Source organism: Ranitomeya imitator, chromosome 5 (assembly GCF_032444005.1).
Source record: "Ranitomeya imitator isolate aRanImi1 chromosome 5, aRanImi1.pri, whole genome shotgun sequence".
In the NCBI taxonomy this organism is placed as follows: Eukaryota; Metazoa; Chordata; class Amphibia; order Anura; family Dendrobatidae; genus Ranitomeya; species Ranitomeya imitator.
In genome coordinates this window covers 583,380,690-583,403,227 of record NC_091286.1, presented here as the reverse complement: position 1 = coordinate 583,403,227, position 22,538 = coordinate 583,380,690, and the positions used below count along the sequence as shown (strand labels likewise).

The window sequence follows — 22,538 nt, the reverse complement described above, 5'->3', positions numbered from 1 at the left end:
GAACTTCAGTCGTTAGGAGGCGGTTCTTCCTCGATTAATACCGAGAAAAAGAAAAGAGTATCCTCACCTAGAGCTGACACGTCAGCAGAGAGTGGGGAGGTCGACTCTGAGGTCTCTCAACTGTCTGATTCTTCAGGGGAAGAAGACTTTGTTTGCTTTCCAACTGAAGGCATAAACAACTTGGTTAAATCGGTGAGAAATACGATGGGGGTATCGGAGTCAAAAGAACCCCAAACACCACAGGAAATCATGTTTGCTGGTCTTTCCCAACGGAAAGGCCACGTGTTTCCAATAAACCAGGCCATAAAGGACCTCGTTAAGAAGGAATGGGGTAAAGGTCAAAAAGGTTTTGTACCAATACCCTGTAAGAGGCGCTACCCATTTGATGACGAAGATTTAAGTACATGGACCAAAATACCAAAGGTCGATGCTGCAGTTGCATCTACATCTCGCCGGTTCTCCTTGCCCGTGGAAGATGCAGGTTCCTTAACAGATCCCATGGACCGAAAATCAGATGCGCTCCTTAAAAAATCGTGGGAGGCCTGTGTCACGGCATTCAAACCGGCAATTGCAGCCACATGTACTGGCAGATCAATGTTAGTCTGGCTGGATCAGCTGGAGCAAAATATTAAAAATGGTGTATCCAGGGAGAAGTTACGAGCGTCTATCCCTTTGATTAAGGGTGCGGCTGCCTTTATATCGGATGCCTCTATTGACTCCCTACGACTGGCGGCCAGAACAGCTAATATCTCCAACACGGCTAGGCGGGCTTTATGGCTAAAAAACTGGAAAGGAGATGCCCAATCTAGATCCAAATTATGTGCCATACCCTGTCAGGGTGAGTACCTGTTTGGAACAGTCCTTGACGATATACTCAAGAAGGCAGGTGAAAGGAAAAAAGGATTCCCTAATCCCTTTGTTCCATCTTACAGAAGGGCCTTCAGGAAGCCACCATTCGGAAAGAAGGGAGGCTTCAGAGACAGATGGAACAATAAGGATTTTAAACAAAAAGGAAACCTGTTTAATAAACGTCCATTCAAGCCAGCCGACAAATTCCAGTAATTATATTCCTCCAGTGGGTGGAAGATTAAAACAGTTTAGGCAACAATGGGAAGAGATAACAATAAATACTTGGGCCATTAAATTAATATCTTCAGGCCTCACATTAGACTTTATTAGAACTCCACCGGACTCTTTCCTCCTTACCACCTTAAGATCCAGGCCTCAGCAAGAGGCACTTGAAACAGAGGTTAAAACCCTCCTACGCAAACAAGTCCTAGTGGAAGTCCCATCTTCCCAGAGGGGGAGGGGATTTTATTCTCCCTTGTTTCTGATTAATAAGCCGGATGGCTCTTTCAGAACCATAATTAATTTAAGAAAGCTGAACTCCTTTATAAGGCCTAAAACATTCAAAATGGAATCCATTCGTTCAGCCATAAAGAATTTATTTCCAAACTGTTACATGGTAGTATTGGATCTTAAGGATGCTTACTATCATATTCCTATACATCATTTATTCCAGCAGTTCCTTCGGGTAGCAGTCTGTATAGAGGGACAAATTCGTCATCTACAATATAAGGCGATGCCCTTCGGATTATCCATGGCCCCAAGGGTTTTCACAAAATTGCTATTGGAAGTTATGTCTTTCCTAAGAGTAAAAGATACTTTAGTCATTCCATATCTAGATGACCTATTGATTGTGGGTAAAGACCCCCTACAGTGTGAGCAGAGGTTACGGGAAGTAGTGGTTTCCTTACAATCCCTGGGGTGGCTGGTTAATTGGGAAAAATCTAGACTTCAGCCGGTTAAGTGTCAGAAATTCCTAGGGCTCCTTCTAGATTCAGCTGACCAGATTTGTAAGCTGCCTGAGGATAAGAAAATCTCAATAGTTGATAAGGTATCTTTAGCAATAGAAAATCGTAGTATGTCACTCAGACAGAGCATGTCATTACTAGGTTCTCTGACATCGTGTATCCCTGCGGTCCAGTGGGCACAGGCTCATACTAGGCCTCTACAAAAATTTATATTAGAGGAGGACATAAAGAATAGAGGCTGTCTGGATAGAACAGTTTTTCTAACAACGGAAGTATTACACTCCCTTAGGTGGTGGTTAAATCAGAAAAACCTTTCAAAAGGGGTTCTCTGGATAATTTCCCCCTCTAGTATAGTGACCACAGACGCTGGTCCTAAAGGCTGGGGGGCACATTTTAAGGATCAGTGGGTTCAGGATCTTTGGTCTAGTTCGGAACTGGATAGTTCTTCAAATGTCAAAGAGTTGAGGGCGATATATTATTCCCTACTTCACTTTCTTCCTCAGCTCAGCGGCTCTCACACAAGAGTGTTCTCCGACAACACCACGGCAGTAGCTTACTTAAAACATCAAGGAGGTACGCGGTCGGACAGACTCAGGCAGCTGGCATCAGACATCATGGAATTAGCCGAAGGTCATCTGCTATCACTATCAGCAGTTCACATCAGGGGCACAGACAACTTTCGTGCCGATTTTCTGAGCCGTCACACCCTTCATCAAGGGGAATGGATGCTAAACAGAAAAATTTTCAAAATGATAACAGCGCAATGGGGTATTCCTCAAATAGACTTGTTTGCCACAAGAGCCAACCGACAGGTCAGGATGTTTGCCTCTCTAAACAGAGAGGACAAGCCGGACATACTCGATGCCCTCCAAGTGCCCTGGACTTTCGACCTGGCATATGCTTTTCCTCCATGGAATCTACTACCTTTGGTAATAAGAAAAATAAGAGAAGAAGGAGCAAGAATTCTATTAATAGCCCCGTTCTGGCCCAAAAGGCCATGGTTCTCATGGCTGAGGGCGATGTCAGTGTCGGACCCGTGGATTCTGCCTCAATCCAAGGACCTGCTCTCTCAGGGTCCGTTCCTTCATCCTCAGGCAAAGGGCATGAATTTAACTGCATGGAGTTTGAAAGGCAGTTACTAAATCTCAGGGGGTTTTCTAGTGGGTTAATAGATACTCTGATGAAAAGTAGAAAACCCTCAACTACCAGGATTTATGTCAGAATTTGAAGAAATTCCTTCAATTCCATACTACACAACTTTCCGCTGATATTCCTATATTTCCAATATTGGAATTTCTACAAAAAGGTCTGGAATTAGGACTCTCTGTAAGCACTCTGAAAGTGCAGGTGTCAGCCTTAGGAGCTCTTTTTAATTTTGATGTAGCAGGAAATAAATGGATATCCCGGTTTATATCAGCCTGTGAGAGATCGAGACCAATTAGCATACCTCGGGTTCCTCAGTGGGCTCTATCAATAGTCCTAAATGCATTGACTCAATCACCTTTTGAGCCTCTCCATGCAGCCTCACTAAAAAATATTTCTTTAAAAACGGTATTATTAGTGGCATTAGTTTCTGCCAGAAGAGTAAGTGATCTTCATGCTTTATCTATAGATCCTCCCTTTTTTGTGGTAACATCAGATAGGATACTTTTAAAAACAGATCCTTGTTATCTCCCTAAGGTGGCTTCTACCTTTCATAGATCCCAGGAGATCCATTTACCTACCTTTTTATGAGAACCACTCAACTCCAGAAGAAGAAAGACTTCACACCCTAGACGTAAAAAGGACTGTCTTAGCCTATTTAGAGAGAACTAGGGACTGGAGGAAGAGTAGGGCTCTCTTTGTGTCTTTTCAGGGTAAAACCAAGGGTGCCGGAGTCACAAAGAACACATTATCTCGCTGGATCAGAGAGGCAATAATCTTGGCGTATAAGGCTGGAGGGAAAGATCCTCCAATCCATGTGGGAGCACACTCTACAAGAGCCTTGTCGACTTCCTGGGCAGAAAGGGCGAATGTGCCAATAGACCTTATATGTAAGGCTGCAACTTGGTCTTCACCGAATACCTTCTATAAGCATTATAGATTAGATCTATCCTCTACTTCTGATCTCACCTTTGGTGTATCGGTCCTTGACTCAGTAAACCCACCCAGTCTATAGTCTCTGCAATTCTCTCTAGTGGGTGCTGTCGTGGCGAATAGAAAATACCGGATTACGTACCGGTAATGCTCTTTTATAGAGCCCACGACAGCACCCGTTCACATCCCTCCCTTTTCTGTATATAGTTGCACATGGTGCTTTTTTGGTGAGGTGTAAATATTAGAAAATATAGTATGAGGTTGTAAATATGTATATATATGGATATACCCGAACCTGTTAACTAAAACCTGGCGGCGGTTCCTCCTATTCTCTGTAAAACTGAGGAGCGAGGGGGGGCCGCCCCTTTTATCTCTCTGTAGGTTTCCTGTTCCTAGGGGCGGATCCCCTCTCTCTAGTGGGTGCTGTCGTGGGCTCTATAAAAGAGCATTACCGGTACGTAATCCGGTATTTTAGTCACAAAAATGATTTTTCAGCAACAATTTTTTTATTTTCCCAATGGTAAAAGGAGAAACTGAACCACGAAAGTTGTTGTCCAATTTGTCCTGAGTACGCTGATACCTCATATGTGGGGGTAAACCACTGTTTGGGCGCACGGCAGGGCTTGGAAGGGAAGGAGCGCCATTTGACTTTTTGAATGAAAAATTGGCTGCACTCTTTAGCGGACACCATGTCACGTTTGGAGAGACCCGGTGTGCCTAAACATTGGAGCTCCCCCACAAGTGACCCCATTTTGGAAACTGGACCCCCCAAGGAACTTATCTAGATGCCTAGTGAGCCCTTTAAACCCCCAGGTGCTTCACAAATTGATCCGTAAAAATGAAAAAGTACTTTTTTTCACAAAAAATTTCTTTTCGCCTCAATTTTTTCATTTTCACATGGGCAATAGGATAAAATGGATCCTAAAATTTGTTGAGCAATTTCTCCCGAGTACGCCGATACCTCATATGTGGGGGTAAATTACTGTTTGGGCACACGGCAGGGCTAGGAAGGGAAGGCGCGCCTTTTGACTTTTTGAATGGAAAATTAGCTCCAATTGTTAGCGGACACCATGTCGCGTTTGGAGAGCCCCTGTGTGCCTAAACATTGGAGATCCCCCACAAATGACCCCATTTTGGAAACTAGACCCCCAAAGGAACTAATCTAGATGTGTGGTGAGCACTTTGAACCCTCAAGTGCTTCACAGAAGTTTATAACGCAGAGCCATGAAAATTTAAAAAAAAAATTCTTTTCTCAAAAATGATTTTTTAGCCCGCAATTTTTTATTTTCCCAAGGGTAACAGGAGAAATTTGACCCCAATATTTGTTGTCCAGTTTCTCCTGAGTACGCTGATACCCCATATGTGGGGGTAAACCACTGTTTGGGCACACGTCGGGGCTCAGAAGGGAAGTAATAATAAATAAATAATCTTTATTTTTATATAGCGCTAACATATTCCGCAGCGCTTTACAGTTTTGCACACATTATCACCACTGTCCCCGATGGGGCTCACAATCTAGAATCCCTATCAGTATGTCTTTGGAATGTGGGAGGAAACCGGAGTGCCCGGAGGAAACCCACGCAAACACAGAGAGAACATACAAACTCTTTGCAGATGTTGTCCTGGGTGGGATTAGAACCCAGGACTCCAGCGCTGCAAGGCTGCTGTGCTATCCACTGTGCCACCCATCGTAGTGACTTTTGAAATGCAGACTTTGATGGAATGGTCTGCGGGCGTCACGTTGCGTTTGCAGAGCCCCTGGTGTGCCTAAACAGTAGAAACCCCCCACAGGTGACCCCATTTTGGAAACTAGACCCCCAAAGGAACTTATCTAGATATGTGGTGAGCACTTTCAACCCCCAAGTGCTTTACAGAAGTTTATAACGCAGAGCCGTGAAAATAAAAAATCATTTTTCTTTCCTCAAAAATTATGTTTTAGCAAGCAATTTTTTATTTTCTCAAGGGTAACAGGAGAAATTGGACCCCAATAATTGTTGCGCAGTTTGTCCTGAGTATGCTGGTACCCCATATGTGGGGGTAAACCACTGTTTGGGCGCACGTTGGGGCTCGGAAGTGAGGGAGCACCATTTGACCTTTTGAATACAAGATTGGCTGGAATCAATGGTGGCGCCATGTTGCGTTTGGAGACCCCCTGATGTGCCTAAACAGTGGTAACCCCTCAATTCTAACTCCAACACACCCCTAACCCTTATCCCAACTGTAGCCGTAACCCTAATTACAACCCTAACCCTAACCACAACCCTAATTCCAACCCTAAGGCTATGTGCCCACGTTGCGGATTCGTGTGAGATTTTTCAGCACCATTTTTTGAAAAATCCGCGGGTAAAAGGCACTGCGTTTTACCTGCGGATTTACCTCGGATTTCCAGTGTTTTTTGTGCGGATTTCACCTGCGGATTCCTATTGAGGAACAGGTGTAAAACGCTGCGGAATCCGCACAAAGAATTGACATGCTGCGGAAAATACAACGCAGCATTTCCACATGGTATTTTCCACACCATGGGCACAGCGGATTTGGTTTTCCATATGTTTACATGGTACTGTAAACCTGATGGAACACTGCTGCGAATCCGCAGCCAAATCCGCACCGTGTGCACAAAGCCTAATTCTAAAGGTATGTGCACACGCTGCGGAAAACGCTGCGGATCCGCAGCAGTTTCCCATGAGTTTACAGTTCAATGTAAACCTATGGGAAACAAAAATCGCTGTACACATGCTGCGGAAAAACTGCACGGAAACGCAGCGGTTTACATTCCGCAGCATGTCACTTTTCTGCGGATTCCGCAGCGGTTTTACAACTGCTCCAATAGAAAATCGCAATTGTAAAACCGCAGTGAAATGCGCAGAAAAACCACGGTTAATCTGCGATAAATCCACAGCGGTTTAGCACTGCGGATTTATCAAATCCTCTGCGGAATAATCCGCAGAGGACCAGAATACGTGTGCACATTCCTAACCCTACCCCTAACCCTACTCCTACCCCTAACCCTAGTTCTTACCCCAACATTAGTGGAACAAAAAAAAAAATAATAATAATTCTTTATTTTTTTTTTATTGTCCCTACCTATGGGGGTGACAAAGGGGGGGGGGTCATTTACTATTTTTTTTTTTTTTTTATTTTGATCACTGAGAGGTTATATCTCAGTGATCAAAACTCACTTTGGAACGAATCTGCCGGCCGGCAGATTCGGCGGGCGCACTGCACATGCGCCCGCCATTTTGCAAGATGGCGGCGCCCAGGAAAGAAGACGGACGGACCCCGGGAGGCTAGGTAAGTATAAGGGGGGGAGATCAGGGCACGGGGGAGGGAGGGCGTCGGAGCCAGGGGGGGGTGGATCGGAACACGGGGTGGGGGATTGGAGCACGGGGGGGGGGGGGGGGATCGCTGTGCGGGGGGGTGGATCGGAGCACAGGGGGGGGATCGCAGTGCGGGGGGGTTTGATTGGAGCACGGGGGGAGCGGACAGGAGGACGGGGGAGCGGAGCACAGGACGGAGGGGAGCGGACCACAGATCGGGGGGCTGGGGGGGCGATCGGTGGGGTGGGTGCACATAAGTGTTTCCAGCCATGGCCGATGATTTTGCAGCATCGGCCATGGCTGGATTGTAATATTTCACCAGTTTTTTAGGTGAAATATTACAAATCGCTCTGATTGGCAGTTTCACTTTCAACAGCCAATCGGAGCGATCGTAGCCACGGGGGGGTGAAGCCACCCCCCCCTGGGCTAAACTACCACTTCCCCCGTCCCTGCAGGCCGGGTGAAATTGGAGTTAACCCTTTCACCCGATCTGCAGGGACGCGATCTTTCTGTGACACAGCATATGCGTCACAGGTCGGATTGGCACCGACTTTCATGACGCATACGCTGTGTCACAGGTCGGGAAGGGGATAAACTTTTGCCATGCTTCAATAGCCTCCATGGGAGGCTAGAAGGTGGCACAACGCGATCGGCTCTGCTACATAGCAGTGATCATCAGATTGCTGCTATGTAGTTTAATAACAAACTTGCTATGAGCGCTGACCACAGGGTGGCGCTCACAGCAGGCCGGCCTCAGTAACCATAGAGGTCATAAGGACCTCTATGGTTACCATCCTGATGCATCGCCCACCCCTGATCATGTGACCGGGGGTCAGCGATGCGATAAATTCCGTCCGGAAGCGCCGGTTAGCTTTTGACAGCGGCATTTAACTGGTTAATAGCGGCGGGTGGATCGTGATTTCACCTGCCGCTATTGCCGACACATGTCAGCTGTTCAAAACAGCTGACATGTCCCGGCTTTGAGGTGGGCTCACCGCCGGAGCCCACATCAAAGCAGGTGACCCGACCTCCGCAGTAATAGTATGGCAGAGGCCGTGAAGGGGCATACAGGCGCATCTCTGATACACATCTGATTTGCATCCAGAAAACCTGCTGGTGTTTTGTTTTTGTTTTTTACACTTTAAAAAAAAAAAAAACAGCAAAATTGACCTGTGGATTTCAGCTTTGCAGCCTGTCAGTTTATGCTGCAGATTTCACCCCCTTCATAATGCAAAGAACAGCTTCTGCCAAAAATGTGCAATATTTCTGCACCTAAATCTGCCCTGGGTTTAGCAGCGCGTCCTTTTCAGCAGTAATCAGAACGGTGATGGCGATGGTGGGTTTTATAATGGACGTAGATCAGCGCATTAGGAGTGAATTAAAACTGGACCTTTAATCAAGAAGCTATTAAAATATAAAATGACGTGTAACAAATAGGAGGGAGACAAACATGTCCCGTCCACATGAACACTGGTAGTAGACAAGGATCGTCACCGTCACTTTTGCTAAAAGTTTTCATTTGACATTTGTGTCGATTCTTGTCTTATCTGTCTCTTCCTGTGGACTGGACGTTTGTCTCTCACCTGTTTTACAGGTCATCTTTGTATGAATTTATTTTAGTATTCTTGTTTTTTTTTTTTTGTTTGTTTTTTTGTTTTGTTTTTTTTTAAAGGTTGTTTTAATCTGTTTAGTGTGCTGATCTACATTATATATTAGTAAGGTATTTGAAAGACATTTTATCCTTGACCCCCTTTATTGCTTATTTTTTGGGTTTTTATAATATACAAAATTCAGCTGACTGCTTCCCTTAAAATGGGTTCTCCTCCTTTATGGATGTCTTGATTACCTCTACAGCTGGTGTTTTTTTTTTTTTTTTTTTGTTTGTTTTTTTTTTTCTTCCTGTGTTTGGCCTTCCCAATGGTACAGCATATAATTGCTATCACCACTCTGCCATGGGAGCCCTGATGCCAATGATATGGCAGATGCCCTCTGCACTGTCACTGCTGGAGGATCAGCACTGGATCCAAAGGGCAAAGAAGACTCATGTACACATTCAGTAAATGTCAGCCAGATCGGTTGAATTTGGTGGCATTTGCCACCTTTCTGGTGTGTATGCGGAGCCGAGCGCTCCTGTGTATAGGCTGGCCAGAAAGATGGCAGATCAGCTGAATGGTGCCATACACATCTTCTGGGCCTTCTTTGAGCACCGTTAGTCACTTTCATAAGCCTGACATGACAGGTTATGGAGAACAATATACTTGTAGGAAAATCATCAGAAAATGACCTTTTGCCTAAAGCACCGCTCCAGTGTTTGTTGGAATGATGCTACCACTCCACGTTTCCTGGTATTGCCCTCACCCCCTGCCATCTTCACCTTCCATCACTTCTGTCAGTCTTCAGCAGATTGTGACCTGCTGGATCGCTCCAGTGTCTGCTGGGTGAGCCCGAGGTCACTTTTTTCAATGTAAGAGCCTTGTTCTACTAATGCATTGAGTGCATGTGACTGTTACTGTCACAAGATGGCGCCATGGAACCAGAGCAGCGTCGTGGACTAAGTATAAAGGTATGTGCACATGTAGATGGAACCTCTGCGGATTTTTCCGCACCTGTTTTTTTTTAGAAATCCGCAGTTAAAAAGCACTGCGTTTTACCTGCGGATTTACCGTGGATTTCATGCGGTTTTTGTGCGGATTCCCCATGTGGTTTTACACCTGCAGATTCCTATTGAGGAGCAGGTGTAAACTGCTGCGGAAACCGCACAAAGAATTGACATGCTGCAGAATAAACAGCGCAGCTTTTCCGCGTGTTTTTTTTTCCGCAGAATGTGCACTGTGGATTTTGTTTTCCATAGGTTTACATGGTACTGTAAACACATGGAAAACTGCTGCGAATCCGCAGCGTCCAGTTCGCTGTGGATCCGCAGCAAAATCCGCAGCGTGGGCACATACCCTTGGACTAAGATCCAGAACCTTGGATTAGGAGCACCACTCCAGCACTGAAAAACAAACTAAGTTGGAGTGGTGCTTTAAATCAGGTTTTTGTGTGAATAGATCTTTAAAGGGAATCTGTCCCCAGATTTTTGCCACATAATGTGATATCAGCATAATGTAGAGACGGGGAGCCTGATTCCAGGGATGTTACTTATGGAGCTGCTTAGTGTAGTTTTGATAATCTCCTGCTGATAAAACAATGATGTTATCACTAGAAAACCTGTCATATTCATGAGCTCTGTATAACCCCATTTCTAACTGACAGCTTTTTCTGTGCATAGGCAGAAAGCTGCCAATCAGTGGTGTTTTTTCTCAATCTTGCAATTCTCTGGCCACTGAAGAGATTTTAGACTTGTATTCCCTGTCCTTTCAGGAAGCCTAATCAGCAGAGGCAGGATTAGTGACTGATGTCACAGCTGACCCAGCTCCCCTTCTGTCAGTGACTTTTGCACACACTCATCAGATGCCTCAATATTAGAGGGCTGGGGTCTGACCATTGTGACTAATGTACATGTTCTGGCTGTCTGAGATAGGAAGTCAGTCTAATGAAAAAAAAAAGAAAAAAAAACCTCAGTAGCCAGTGTGAAAACTGCAAGATTTCAATGAATTATGATTAAAATGGGAGGAGAAAAAAATGTCATGTGCCCAAATGGCTGATCTAGGCAATGGGGCAGTCTCTGCTGATAGTTTCCCCTTTACTCAGCTGCAAGGGTGGATTAGGTACCCAGAGCTTGTCAGAGTGTAGAAGGAGGGGAAAAAACAGGAATTGTGCTAAAATCTGAGTAAATGGTGCTCATTTGTTCCGGTTTCCAGTGATCTGGCGCAGATGCTATGTTTCCCCACCAGTCTTTTAGTCTTCCCGCGATGACCTGATGTATGTGACTGCTGCCAGCAATCAATGGCCTCATGTCATCACTGAGCAGCCTGTAAAGGAGGACCGGGGGGACACCAGAGCATCTGTGCTAAATCACTGGGGGCCGCAAATATTGATGACCTCACTGACACCATTTCCTAGCCGAACACTGCAGCTCTGCCCATCTAATGCCGCCGTCATAGTGCTGTCATGTCTTCATTCACTCAATACATTGCTTGCATGCCACTGCTGCCGGAGCAGACACTAGCTGAGCAGGGGGTTTTCTGGGTGTCTGACCCCCACCAAGGTTATCCTTTTAGATAGATCATCAGTATGTACATTCTGGACAACTCCTTTAAAGGGAATCTGTCAATAGGTCTACCCTGTAAGCCAGCTATATGGACATGTAGGTCATAGGTAGCTGGCTAAAGTGATACGTGCGGTCTATGATCCAATGTCTTATTCCAGAGAAATCCCACATTGTTCTTGTATGTAAATGGGCTGTTAAGACTAGTCCCGGGAGATAAAAATGTTTACTGTTCCTGCACACATACACTATATAAATGAGCTGCTCAGTGCACTTCAGTCATCTGTATGACCCTTGTAATTCCATGTGACAGAAGCTGCTCCCCCTCCTGTCTGTGACATTACATGGCACACCAGTGTGAGGCTCCCAGCTGTGAGGAACAGCCAGTTCCCTGATAATGGCAAAGGCGTGGACAGCTCCAGGCTGTTCCTAACTGCATTGTCCATGATATCTGTCTCTATTTAGTCCACGAACAGGGGCTCCCTAGTAGTGGCAGTCATGTCAACAAGGAGATGCAAATACACACTGTGATCCCATGACGGTGCATAATGCCACGTGTCATACAGACAGAATAGATGCCATAAATGCATAGATATTTTATAAGCCCATGTATGTTTGGTGCCCAATATAGGGAACAGAGCAATGGGACCTGGGGGTTTATACCATGCCTGACAGATGCTGCCGCACATGGCTGGATGCTTTCCATAGGCTGAGCAGTCACGTGACCATCCAGAGTGATGAACTTGCAGGCGACAGGACACTACCAAGTTGATATGGGGGATAAATGACTGTACCAGTGCTCTGCTTTCTGTATGACACGTGGCAGTATGCACCCTTCATGGGTTGTGCAGCAGAGGATCACGGGGTGTTTTAGCATTTTCTTGTTGGTGTGGCAGCTACTAGAAGGGAGCATGCCCCCTGTTCTTTGACTAGAGACAGACATGGGGCGGGTAGCTAGAAACAGCCTGCTACAGGCCACGCCCCCTGCTATTCGCTGGGAACTGGCTGTTCCTCACAGGGAGAGCCTGACCCATGTAGGTGTGTGTTGTAATGTCAGACAAGATTGGGGGGAGCAGTGAGGAGCAGCTGCTGTCACACATAAGTTTATGGGTTCTAAAGATAATTGAAGTGCACTGGGTATCTCTCCTTTATAGTGAGTGCAGGAACAGTACTGTATGTATAATCAATCTGTATATCATCTCCCTGGCGTACACCATTTATGGTCTGGATCCAAATTTCCTTGAGAATCTGAAAATGAAAGGGGGGTGTTACCAGTGTGATATGTAATGGTTACCAGTGTGACGTGTAGTGGCCGCTCTCCTGATCTCCCTACAGAGCTGTGCCAGACTACAACTAACACTACTTCAGCTACCATGTCACAGGTAGCCAGTGTGGGGGAGGGTGTACAGCTGAACTGACAGAGCAATGAGAGGAGAGTTACAACTGTTTATTAGACAAAGGTCGGCTGCGCTCCCCACCCCCATCGCACTGGCTGCCTAAGAGATTGATACTGAAGTTGCAGTTGGGCACAGCTCTGCAGCAGAGGTGTAAGAACTGAGGAGAGCTGCAAATGTGTTTGTAATACGATGTGCCTCGGCTCTGCTGTACTGTTAGACTGAGCCAAGATTGGTTATTACTATCGGTATCTCTCTGCAGATGCGAGCCTTCCAGCATGGCTTCAGCTCCAATGACTGCTCTAGGAATGTATATATTAAGAAGAATGGTTTTACTCTGCATCGCAATCCAATCGCGCAGAGCACGGACGGGGCACGCACCAAAATTGGCTTCAGTGAGGGACGCCATGCCTGGGAAGTGTGGTGGGAAGGGCCACTTGGCACAGTGGCGGTCATTGGCATTGCAACAAAGCGTGCTCCCATGCAGTGCCAGGGATACGTGGCGCTCCTTGGTAGTGACGACCAGAGTTGGGGCTGGAACCTAGTTGATAATAACCTATTGCACAATGGAGAAGTGAATGGAAGTTTTCCACAGTGCAACAATGCACCCAAATATCAGGTAAGTGAAAAGTAACCTTTACCATTAACGTATATTCTAAGCTGGCTACTGAACGGACTACTGTAAAGGGACCTATTTCTGCTTAAAGGGACTGACAAATAATTTAGAAAAATGGTAATCGTAAACTTTGTTTTAATATTTAAAAAAAACATATTTAGTCATTAAATGTTGTAAAATTAGTACCTATAATGCAATGGCAGAATTATGTATTTTGTCTTTATATTTTTTTTTTTTCCCCTACCATTCGGCCTTAAGGCCATGTTCACACCATCCTTTTTTTTTAATGCGGAATCGCCGTGATTTTCCCGCTGCGAGTCCGCAGCTGTTTTCCATGCAGGGTACATTACAATGTACCCTATGGAAAACAGGAACTGCTGTGCCCACATTGCGGAAAATCGCAAAAAAAGCCGCGCTGAATAGCCGCGGTAAAAATGAAGTACCATGTCACTACTTTTACCCTTCGCCACGACAGCACCCCACATGAGAGAGAGGGATCCGCCCATAGGAACAGGAAACCTACAGAATAAAAGGAGGCGGTCCCCTCTCCTCCTCAGTTTAGGTTTCCTGTTCCTACAGGGACCCGGCTTACCTACAGATGAAGAGGATCCCTGGGCCATGCACCCGCCTGCGCCGGTTTCTGTGGGAACGGCAGGGGCTGCGGTACCAGAAGCAGCGGCGGGGGAGCCCCTGCTTGCAGCCTCCCCCCTCGTCTGGCCAAACATCCACGGTCCGGGTCCGGTCACCGTAGGTCCGGCCGGCACTGTGAGGACGCGCGCGCTGCAGCGGCCGGCTTAATAGCCTCTGGCGGCCGCATGGTGAGTGAGAGCGGCGCGTCTAACCCGGAAGTCGCGGGAGCACTTCCGGGTTGGTCCGGGGAGGCAGGAGAATGGGCGGCAAGTTTAAAAATGCAGCGCTAGCGTCAGGCCGGTGTGTGTGAAATGGCTTCACCGGCCGACGAAGCGCACCTGCCCGCAGTGCAACAGCGCTCTCCCAGCAGGGAGAGAAGCACGAGGAGCAGCACAAAGAGTGGTGGCCGACCTCCAGAGAAGAGTTCTACCACCAAACGAATTCCGCCTCCAGAACCGGTACCTGTCAGCTTCACTGGGTGAGTTTTTGAAAGAGTCTCTTCCTATATGCTGATATATGTTCCTCCTGTATCCTTCCTCTAGACTAAGAAAAGGACACACAAATCTAAGCATAAAGAGTGTGCTTTATGTACGCAGCCCCTCCCGGATGATTATGCCAAAAAACTGTGTGCAGAGTGTATCATGCAAACTCTACGGCAGGAAAATATCATGACTCCCTCAGATGTCAGAGCTATTATCCAAGAAGAGATGCAGGGTTTGGCGCAGACAAGTAGCGCCAGTACCCGTCAGCCTAGCAGGTCCCGGTCTCCGGTTAGTTCGGAGTCAGAGGGTGTATGTATTTCTTCAGACGAAGAGGGATCTCAGCCGAGCTCATCCGAGACTGAAGGGGGACTTTGTCTTCCCAACAGTAATGTGGACAATTTAATAAAATCTGTCAGGAGCACGATGGGGTGCCCAGATGGGAAAGAAAAGAAATCAGCACAGGACATAATGTTTGCGGGGTTAGGACAGAGGAAACGTAGGTCCTTCCCCGTCATACAAACCATCAAAGATATTGTTAAAAAGGAGTGGGACAAGCAGAATAGAGGGTTTTTACCATCATCCTCTAAAAGGCGCTATCCCTTCAGCGATGAAGACCTAAACACCTGGTCAAAGGTGCCAAAAGTTGATGCTGCGGTAGCCTCCACAACCAAACAGTCGGTCCTACCAGTGGAGGATTCAGGGGTCCTGACAGACCCGCTGGACCGTAAAGCAGAAGCTTTACTAAAGAGGTCATGGGAAGTCAATACGGGGGCGTTCAGGCCCGCCATATCTAGTACCTGTACTGCAAGATCTCTACTAGTATGGACGGAGCAATTGGAGGAACAGATTAGAGGCAAAACTTCGAGGGAATCTATCCTGCTGAAATTGCCTCAAATTAAAGAAGCAGTAGCATTCCTAGCTGATGCCTCAGTGGACTCGCTACGTCTTGCAGCCAGGTCAGCCGGCCTAGTCAACACAGCCCGGCGTGCACTCTGGCTAAAGAATTGGAAGGGGGACGCACAAGCTAAAGCGAAACTTTGTGCGATTCCCTGTCAGGGTGAGTTCCTTTTTGGGAAGACGCTGGATGAACTCCTGAATAAAGCAGGTGAAAGGAAGAAAGGCTTCCCTAACCAATATCTCCCATCCTACAGGAGAGCCTTCAGGAGACGCCCCTTTACTAGGAACAAGCCGCTTGAACAAAGAGAGCGATGGGAGTCGAAGGACCCAAAGCAAAAAGGTGCCTTTTTTAGCGGGTCCCATAATCCGAGACGTAAATACCGCTAACCAGGAAGTAGGCGGCAGATTAAAATTTTTTCTTCCCCAATGGGAACAGATAACATCCAGCCAGTGGATTCTGGACATTGTGCAATACGGCCTTAAATTAGAATTTGATCGAATCCCTTGGGATTCCTTCATAATAACATCTCCAAAAGGTCAGGACCAACAGAGGGCTCTAGAAATAGAGATCCTATCTCTTCTATCTAAGAAAGTCCTGATTGAAGTTCCCCAGGATCAAAAAGGGAAAGGGTTCTACTCCCCTTTATTCCTGATTAATAAACCAGATGGTTCATTTAGAACCATCATAAATCTTAAAAAATTAAATTCTTTCCTGCGTAATCATACCTTCAAAATGGAATCCATTAGTTCTACCATAAAACTCTTATTCCCTAGGTGTGTCATGGCCGGAATAGACTTAAAGGACGCCTATTACCATCTTCCCATACATGCCGAACATCAGCAGTACCTAAGGGTAGCAGTCACCCTGGAGGGGAAGGTTCGTCACTTTCAATATGTTGCAATGCCATTTGGGCTTTCTATGGCTCCCCGCGTCTTCACTAAGGTGATACTAGAAGTGATGGCTCATCTACGCCAACGAGATACCTTGATAATACCCTACCTAGATGACTTTCTAGTGGTAGGAAGCTCTGCACTTCAATGTAAAACTCGTTTATCTAATACGATCTCGTCCCTACAGGAGTTAGGTTGGATCGTCAACTTCGAAAAATCTCGGCTGAATCCAGAAACCGTTCAGACATTTCTAGGAATCCAGCTAGACTCCGTAAGTCAGAAATGCTTTCTTCCTCAGTCAAAGAGGTTGACTATACAATCAAAGGTATCAGACGCAATACGCAAACCCTACATGACACTAAGGAAGGCCATGTCCTTACTGGGGTCATTATCATCATGTATCCCTGCTGTACCTTGGGCACAATTCCATACCCGTCAATTGCAGTACGAAGTATTGTCGGCTCAGGGGAAAGACGGTTATCTAGAAAGTAGAATAACTCTTTCCAGTAATGTCTTAGAATCGCTATCCTGGTGGCTAGACATGGACCACCTATCACGGGGTGTGCCATGGATAATAGACCCGTCTAAAATAATTACCACCGACGCCAGCCCTATTGGGTGGGGAGCACATATGGAAGACAATCTGGCCCAAAATACTTGGGATCAGACAGAATTAATATGTTCCTCCAACTGGAAGGAGTTAAAAGCAATAGAATGTGCCTTATATCATTTTCTTCCGCAGATTCATGGAACAAATGTAAGAATTTACTCAGACAATTCCACCGCAGTGGCATACTTGAACCGTCAGGGTGGTACAAAGTCAGGAAGTCTGATGACCATAGTTGCAAACATCTTTCAGCTGGCAGAGGCTCATCTAACATCCTTAACAGCCCTGCACATCAAAGGTGTAGAGAACATCAGGGCAGACTACCTCAGCAGAAACGAGTTGCGTCAAGGAGAATGGACCTTAAACAAATCCATATTCAGAAGGATAACAGAAGCATGGGGGATACCACAAATCGACCTATTTGCCACAAGAGACAACCGGCAAGTACAAAGGTTCGCTTCCCTGAACACCAGGGATCACCCAGATATGTTGGACTCTCTCCACCATCCTTGGCGGTTCAGACTGGCATATGCCTTTCCTCCAATGTCTCTGATTCCTCTAGTGATCAGAAAGATCAGGAGGGAACAGGCAAGAGTAATCCTCATTGCACCATTCTGGCCGAAAAGACCATGGTTCTCTTGTCTCCAGACCATGTGCCTATGCGATCCTTGGATCCTCCCATCAGACAAGGAGCTGCTGTACCAAGGCCCCTTTTTCCACCCGCAAGTGAAAGGTCTTCACTTGACGGCGTGGAATTTGAGAGGCAACTATTAAGTTCCAGAGGGTTCTCAACAGAACTAGTAAACACCCTCTTATTGAGCAGGAAAAGATCTACCACCCTAATATATAGTAGGGTATGGAATAAATTTTTAGACTTCTACACGGTACCGTTCACTAAGCAAGTTCCACTCACACCTATCCTAGAGTTCTTGCAAAAAGGCCGAGAGTTAGGACTATCTGTAAATACCTTAAGAGTTCAGGTCTCGGCATTAGGAGCCCTATATGGATGCAATATAGCAGCTAATAGGTGGATCTCCAGATTCATAAAATCTTGTGAACGTAGTAAACCGGTCCATATTCCCCGTCTACCTCCGTGGGATTTAAATCTAGTATTAGAGGCCTTAACAAGCTCTCCATTTGAACCATTAGATTCAATACCTTTAAAAATCCTAACATATAAAGTAGCCTTACTAGTAGCCCTAACCTCAGCTAGACGGGTTAGTGACATCCAGGCCCTATCAGTAGACCCACCTTTCTTACTGATATTTCATGATCGGATAGTCCTGAAACCAGACCCCTCATACCTCCCTAAGGTAGCGTCCACCTACCACAGGTCACAAGAAATATTTCTCCCTTCCTTTTTTGATTCACCTGTAACTCCAGAACATCATAAGTTCCACACCTTAGATGTCAGAAGAGCCATCCTGACTTATATAGAAAGGTGTCAGACATGGAGGGAGAGTAGGGCTCTGTTTATCTCCTTTCAGGGCCACAAGAAAGGACATGGGGTCACGAGAGCTACCATATCTCGGTGGATCAGAAAGGCTATCTGCTTGGCCTATACGTCAAAAGGCGAGATTCCTCCAGTGGGTATAAAAGCGCACTCAACACGAGCCATGGCTTCCTCCTGGGCGGAACAAGCGGATGTACCGATCCATTTAATATGTAAGGCTGCAACTTGGTCTACACCTTCTACCTTCTACAACCATTATAGACTTGATCTGTCCACGTCTTCTGATCTGACCTTTGGTAGAGCTGTTCTTAATACAGTAATCCCACCCAAATAATGACTCTCTGAAAATCTCTCATGTGGGGTGCTGTCGTGGCGAAGGGTAAAAAGCCGGATTACGTACCGGTAATGCTCTTTTAATGAGTCCACGACAGCACCCATGTATTACCCTCCCTAAATTATGCACAGCTCTTTCCTTTAAGGTCACAAATAATGGTTGTATAGAGTTAAGAAATTTATGTGACTGAATAAGAATGAATACTAACACTTTTGCGGTTCCCCTTTTTATACTCTGTAACTAAACTGAGGAGGAGAGGGGACCGCCTCCTTTTATTCTGTAGGTTTCCTGTTCCTATGGGCGGATCCCTCTCTCTCATGTGGGGTGCTGTCGTGGACTCATTAAAAGAGCATTACCGGTACGTAATCCGGCTTTTTTGCGGAACTGCAGCGGTTCTGCACCCATAGACCTCCATTGTGAGGTCAAACCCGCAGTAAAACCACAAACCGCAGTGTGGCTGCCCCCCCATGCTCCGATGCCACCCCCCGTGCTCCGAGGCCCCCCCTTCCCCCCCCCCCCCCCCCGTGCCCTCATCTCCCCCCCCCTTATACTTACCCAGCCTCCCGGTGTCCGTCCGGCTGTCTTCTCCCTGGGCACCGCCATCTTGCAAAATGGCGGGCGCATGCGCAGTGTGCCCGCCGAATCGGCCGGCAGATTCGTTCCAAAGTGCATTTTGATCACTGAGATATAACCTCTCCGTGATCAAAATAAAAAAAATAGTAAGTGACCCCCCCCCCTTTGTCACCCCCATAGGTAGGGACAATAAAAAAATTAAGAATTTTTTTTTTTTTTTTTTTTTTCCCACTAAGGTTAGAATAGGGGTAGGGGTAGGGTTAGGGTATTTTCAGCCATTTTAACCCTAAAAAACTTCCTAGAAAACACACAGACTCTGCATAGAAAACTGCATCAAAAAACGCATCAAAAAAGCACCAAAAAAAGGACCTGCGTTTTCTGCCAAGAGCTGCGGTTTTTAGTCCTGAAAAAAAGAGGGAAATCAGGAACGTGTGAACATAGCCTAAAACTTGCCCCTTACCTCTTTGACTGGTGTCATTCAAAACATGTTTTTCCCGCAAAAAAGTAAATATTGTGAAACTGGCATGAAAATTGTCCCGTCAGTAAGGGATTCGAGGGACTCTATGCACAGAATGACTGATCAAACCAAGCACATGTTCTCGTTGCTTCATGGTGGGTCCAAACTTCTATCTCCCTGCTTCATACCTGCTTTGTTTCCATCTATCTCCACCTGAGCTGTCAGAGGTGGGGAAGATGTACATAAATGATTGAAACCTGCCGTGAATCACCAAGTGGTGGAACTTGGTTTGAACAGTCATCCTGTGCTGAGTCCCTATAAAGGGAATCTGTCAGCAGATGTTTTTTTCTGTTTTAATGTGGGAGCAGCAGAATATAGTGCACAAGAGCCTGATTCCAGGGATGTCACTTACTAGGCTGTGTTGTGCTGTAGCTACAATAATTGTCTTATCAGCAGGAGGTTTATCACTAGAGGGACTTGTTCTCATGTGCAGATTAGTCAGGGTAATCTGTACAACCCCATTCCCGCCACCAATTGGCAGCTGTGTACATTGTCATCAATCTGCCAATCTGGGTTATACAGAGCTCCGCATTCTAATCACTGCCACATCTACAGCAGAGAAAAGAGGGATTCTATCAGAAAAGCAGCTTAAGTGACCCATGGATGGAATCGGGCTTTCTTGCCCTATGGTATGCTCCTCTCAGATTATATAGCAAAAACCTGCTGACAGATTCCCTGTAAAGACTGTCAGCACAGAATGACTGTTCAAACGAAGTCCCGCCGCTCAGTGCTTCATGGTGGGGCCAAGCATTTACATACACCTGCCCACATGCTTGTCTTCCCTCTATCTCCACCCTCTTCTTCTTTGACAGCTGTCTTCATAGGGACACAGAAGGGAGGAGATGGGTGGGAAGGTGTATGGCTCCACCATGATGGACTGAGTGCGTGTGCTTGGTTTGAACAGTCATTCTGTGCTGATGGTCCCTACAGACACTGACTTTGGTGATGTTGCCCTGTGTTAGCGGTCGTGCCGCCTGTACTCACCTTGTTTCTCTTTTGCAGATAGGTGAAAGGATCAGAGTCATCCTGGACATGGAAGACAAGACGCTGGCCTTCGAGCGCGGCTATGAGTTTTTAGGTGTGGCATTTAGGGGACTTCCCAAGGCCAGTCTATATCCAGCAGTTTCTGCGGTGTACGGGAACACAGAAGTGACACTGGTCTACTTAGGGAAGCCGCTGGATGGATGATGTGCCTCCTCCGGTGGGTGGCTGTGCATGCGATGGGCAGAAGACGTGGCCCGATCGGTGGGACCCACGGGACAGAAGTGATCAGGGGATCCTCCTTCCTTACTCAAGACTTAGAAGGCTTTCCACCTCATCTCCATGTGATCGGAGAGTCTGTGGGTTGTGGCTGTGTGGAGATCATGGCTTTTATTTTTTTTTTATCCCAGTTGTTGACAGTTTGGTATTGTCGGTTTGGTGATTGTGCAATGGAAACCAGTGTTCTTAGCTAATGGATATGGGGAGCAGCGTGAGCTGCGCCTTCTTTCCAGAGAGGGGTCTTGCATGGTGTGTAGTGTGGTTTTATTTTATTCTTTTAGGAACTGTAACCCAATCAGTAATATCTGTTCTAGGGTTACCCAAACCTCAGCTGTACCGTCTGGCACAGGGTTAACTGATGGTTTTTATCCATACCACTGTTTTTAAGCCTCCATTTTTAAGTGGTAACTGTAGGGTACTTTTTTTACACAAATTGAGCTGCCATCCCTGCCAGTCTTTACTGATGGCTCACTCAGGTCTGGTTTTGTTAAAGGGAAGTTATGATGATATCCTTTTTATTGTTGACCATACATCTTGTTTTATGGAGTAAGAATTCATATCCTCATCTTACAGGAACCTCAAGGGCAAAAGGTTGAGAAGTGTCTAATGGAGGGAAGCTGTGCCGAATACACGTTACCACACTTGTGCCATCCTCCACAGGTCAGCACTAGACACATTTCACACTTGCCCTGCACGCTCCTTTAAAGGGATCCTGTCAAGTGATTCATACTGCCCAAGGCACTAGCGGACAGCATGAATCCGTGCTGGATGGCACAATTGCAGACGGGTATTTTTTTTTTTTTTTTCTGAAATGTTCTGTCAGACTGTGAACTATAGCAGAGATGAGACTAATCCAATACCACCCTCTGTCAGCTGTTCCCAGTGCCACTGCAGTGATTGACAGGTCTGTCGCTCTGGTGGAGGTCTGTCTGACATCTGGAGCAGTGCTGGGAGTAGCCGGCCGGGGACATTAGCCAGTGATGGGACTTGCATAGTCTTTGAACTGTATTTTCTAATGCCTCATTCACACTTCAGTCTTTTGAGCTCCGTCACAATCCGTCGTTTTGGGAAAAAAACTGATCCTGCAAATGTGCTTGCCACATGTCACATCCGTCATGCGATGGATCCGTCGTGTTTTGGTGGACTGTCGGCACAAAAACGTTCCATGTAACTTTTTTTTTTTTTTTTGTCTGTCGGAACCGCCATTTCCAACCGTGCATGCGCGGCCAGAACTCCTCCCCCTCCTCCCGGGACTTTAGACTGGGCAGCGGATGCGTTGAAAAACTGCATCTGTTGCCCACGTCGGGCACAAATTTCACAACGTCCGTTGGCCTGACACATAGCAACGGACCTTTACCGGCAGAAATGTGAGAGGCCTTAGATGTCAAAATGTTTTGGAGAAAATATACCTGTCTGCGATTGCAGTTTGGGCAGCAGGAATCGCAGGACAGGTTCCCTTTAATGCATGCCACTTGTACAAAAAAAAGTACACCTTGTAGTACAATAAATTTCCTTGACTGATAAAGC

The 22,538-nt window shown here is 46.4% G+C and overlaps 1 protein-coding gene across 1 annotated transcript in view; it reads left to right on the top strand.

The window, feature by feature from the left end:
* FBXO45 (F-box protein 45) overlaps positions 1–22,538 on the top strand; it is a 27,867-nt gene extending 5,329 nt beyond the window's left edge. Inside the window, exons 2-3 of the mRNA XM_069727910.1 lie at positions 13,014–13,370; positions 20,754–22,538. Of these exons, the coding sequence (XP_069584011.1) occupies positions 13,014–13,370; positions 20,754–20,939 (543 nt within the window). The 3' untranslated portion in view covers positions 20,940–22,538. The remainder of the gene's footprint in view (positions 1–13,013; positions 13,371–20,753) is intronic.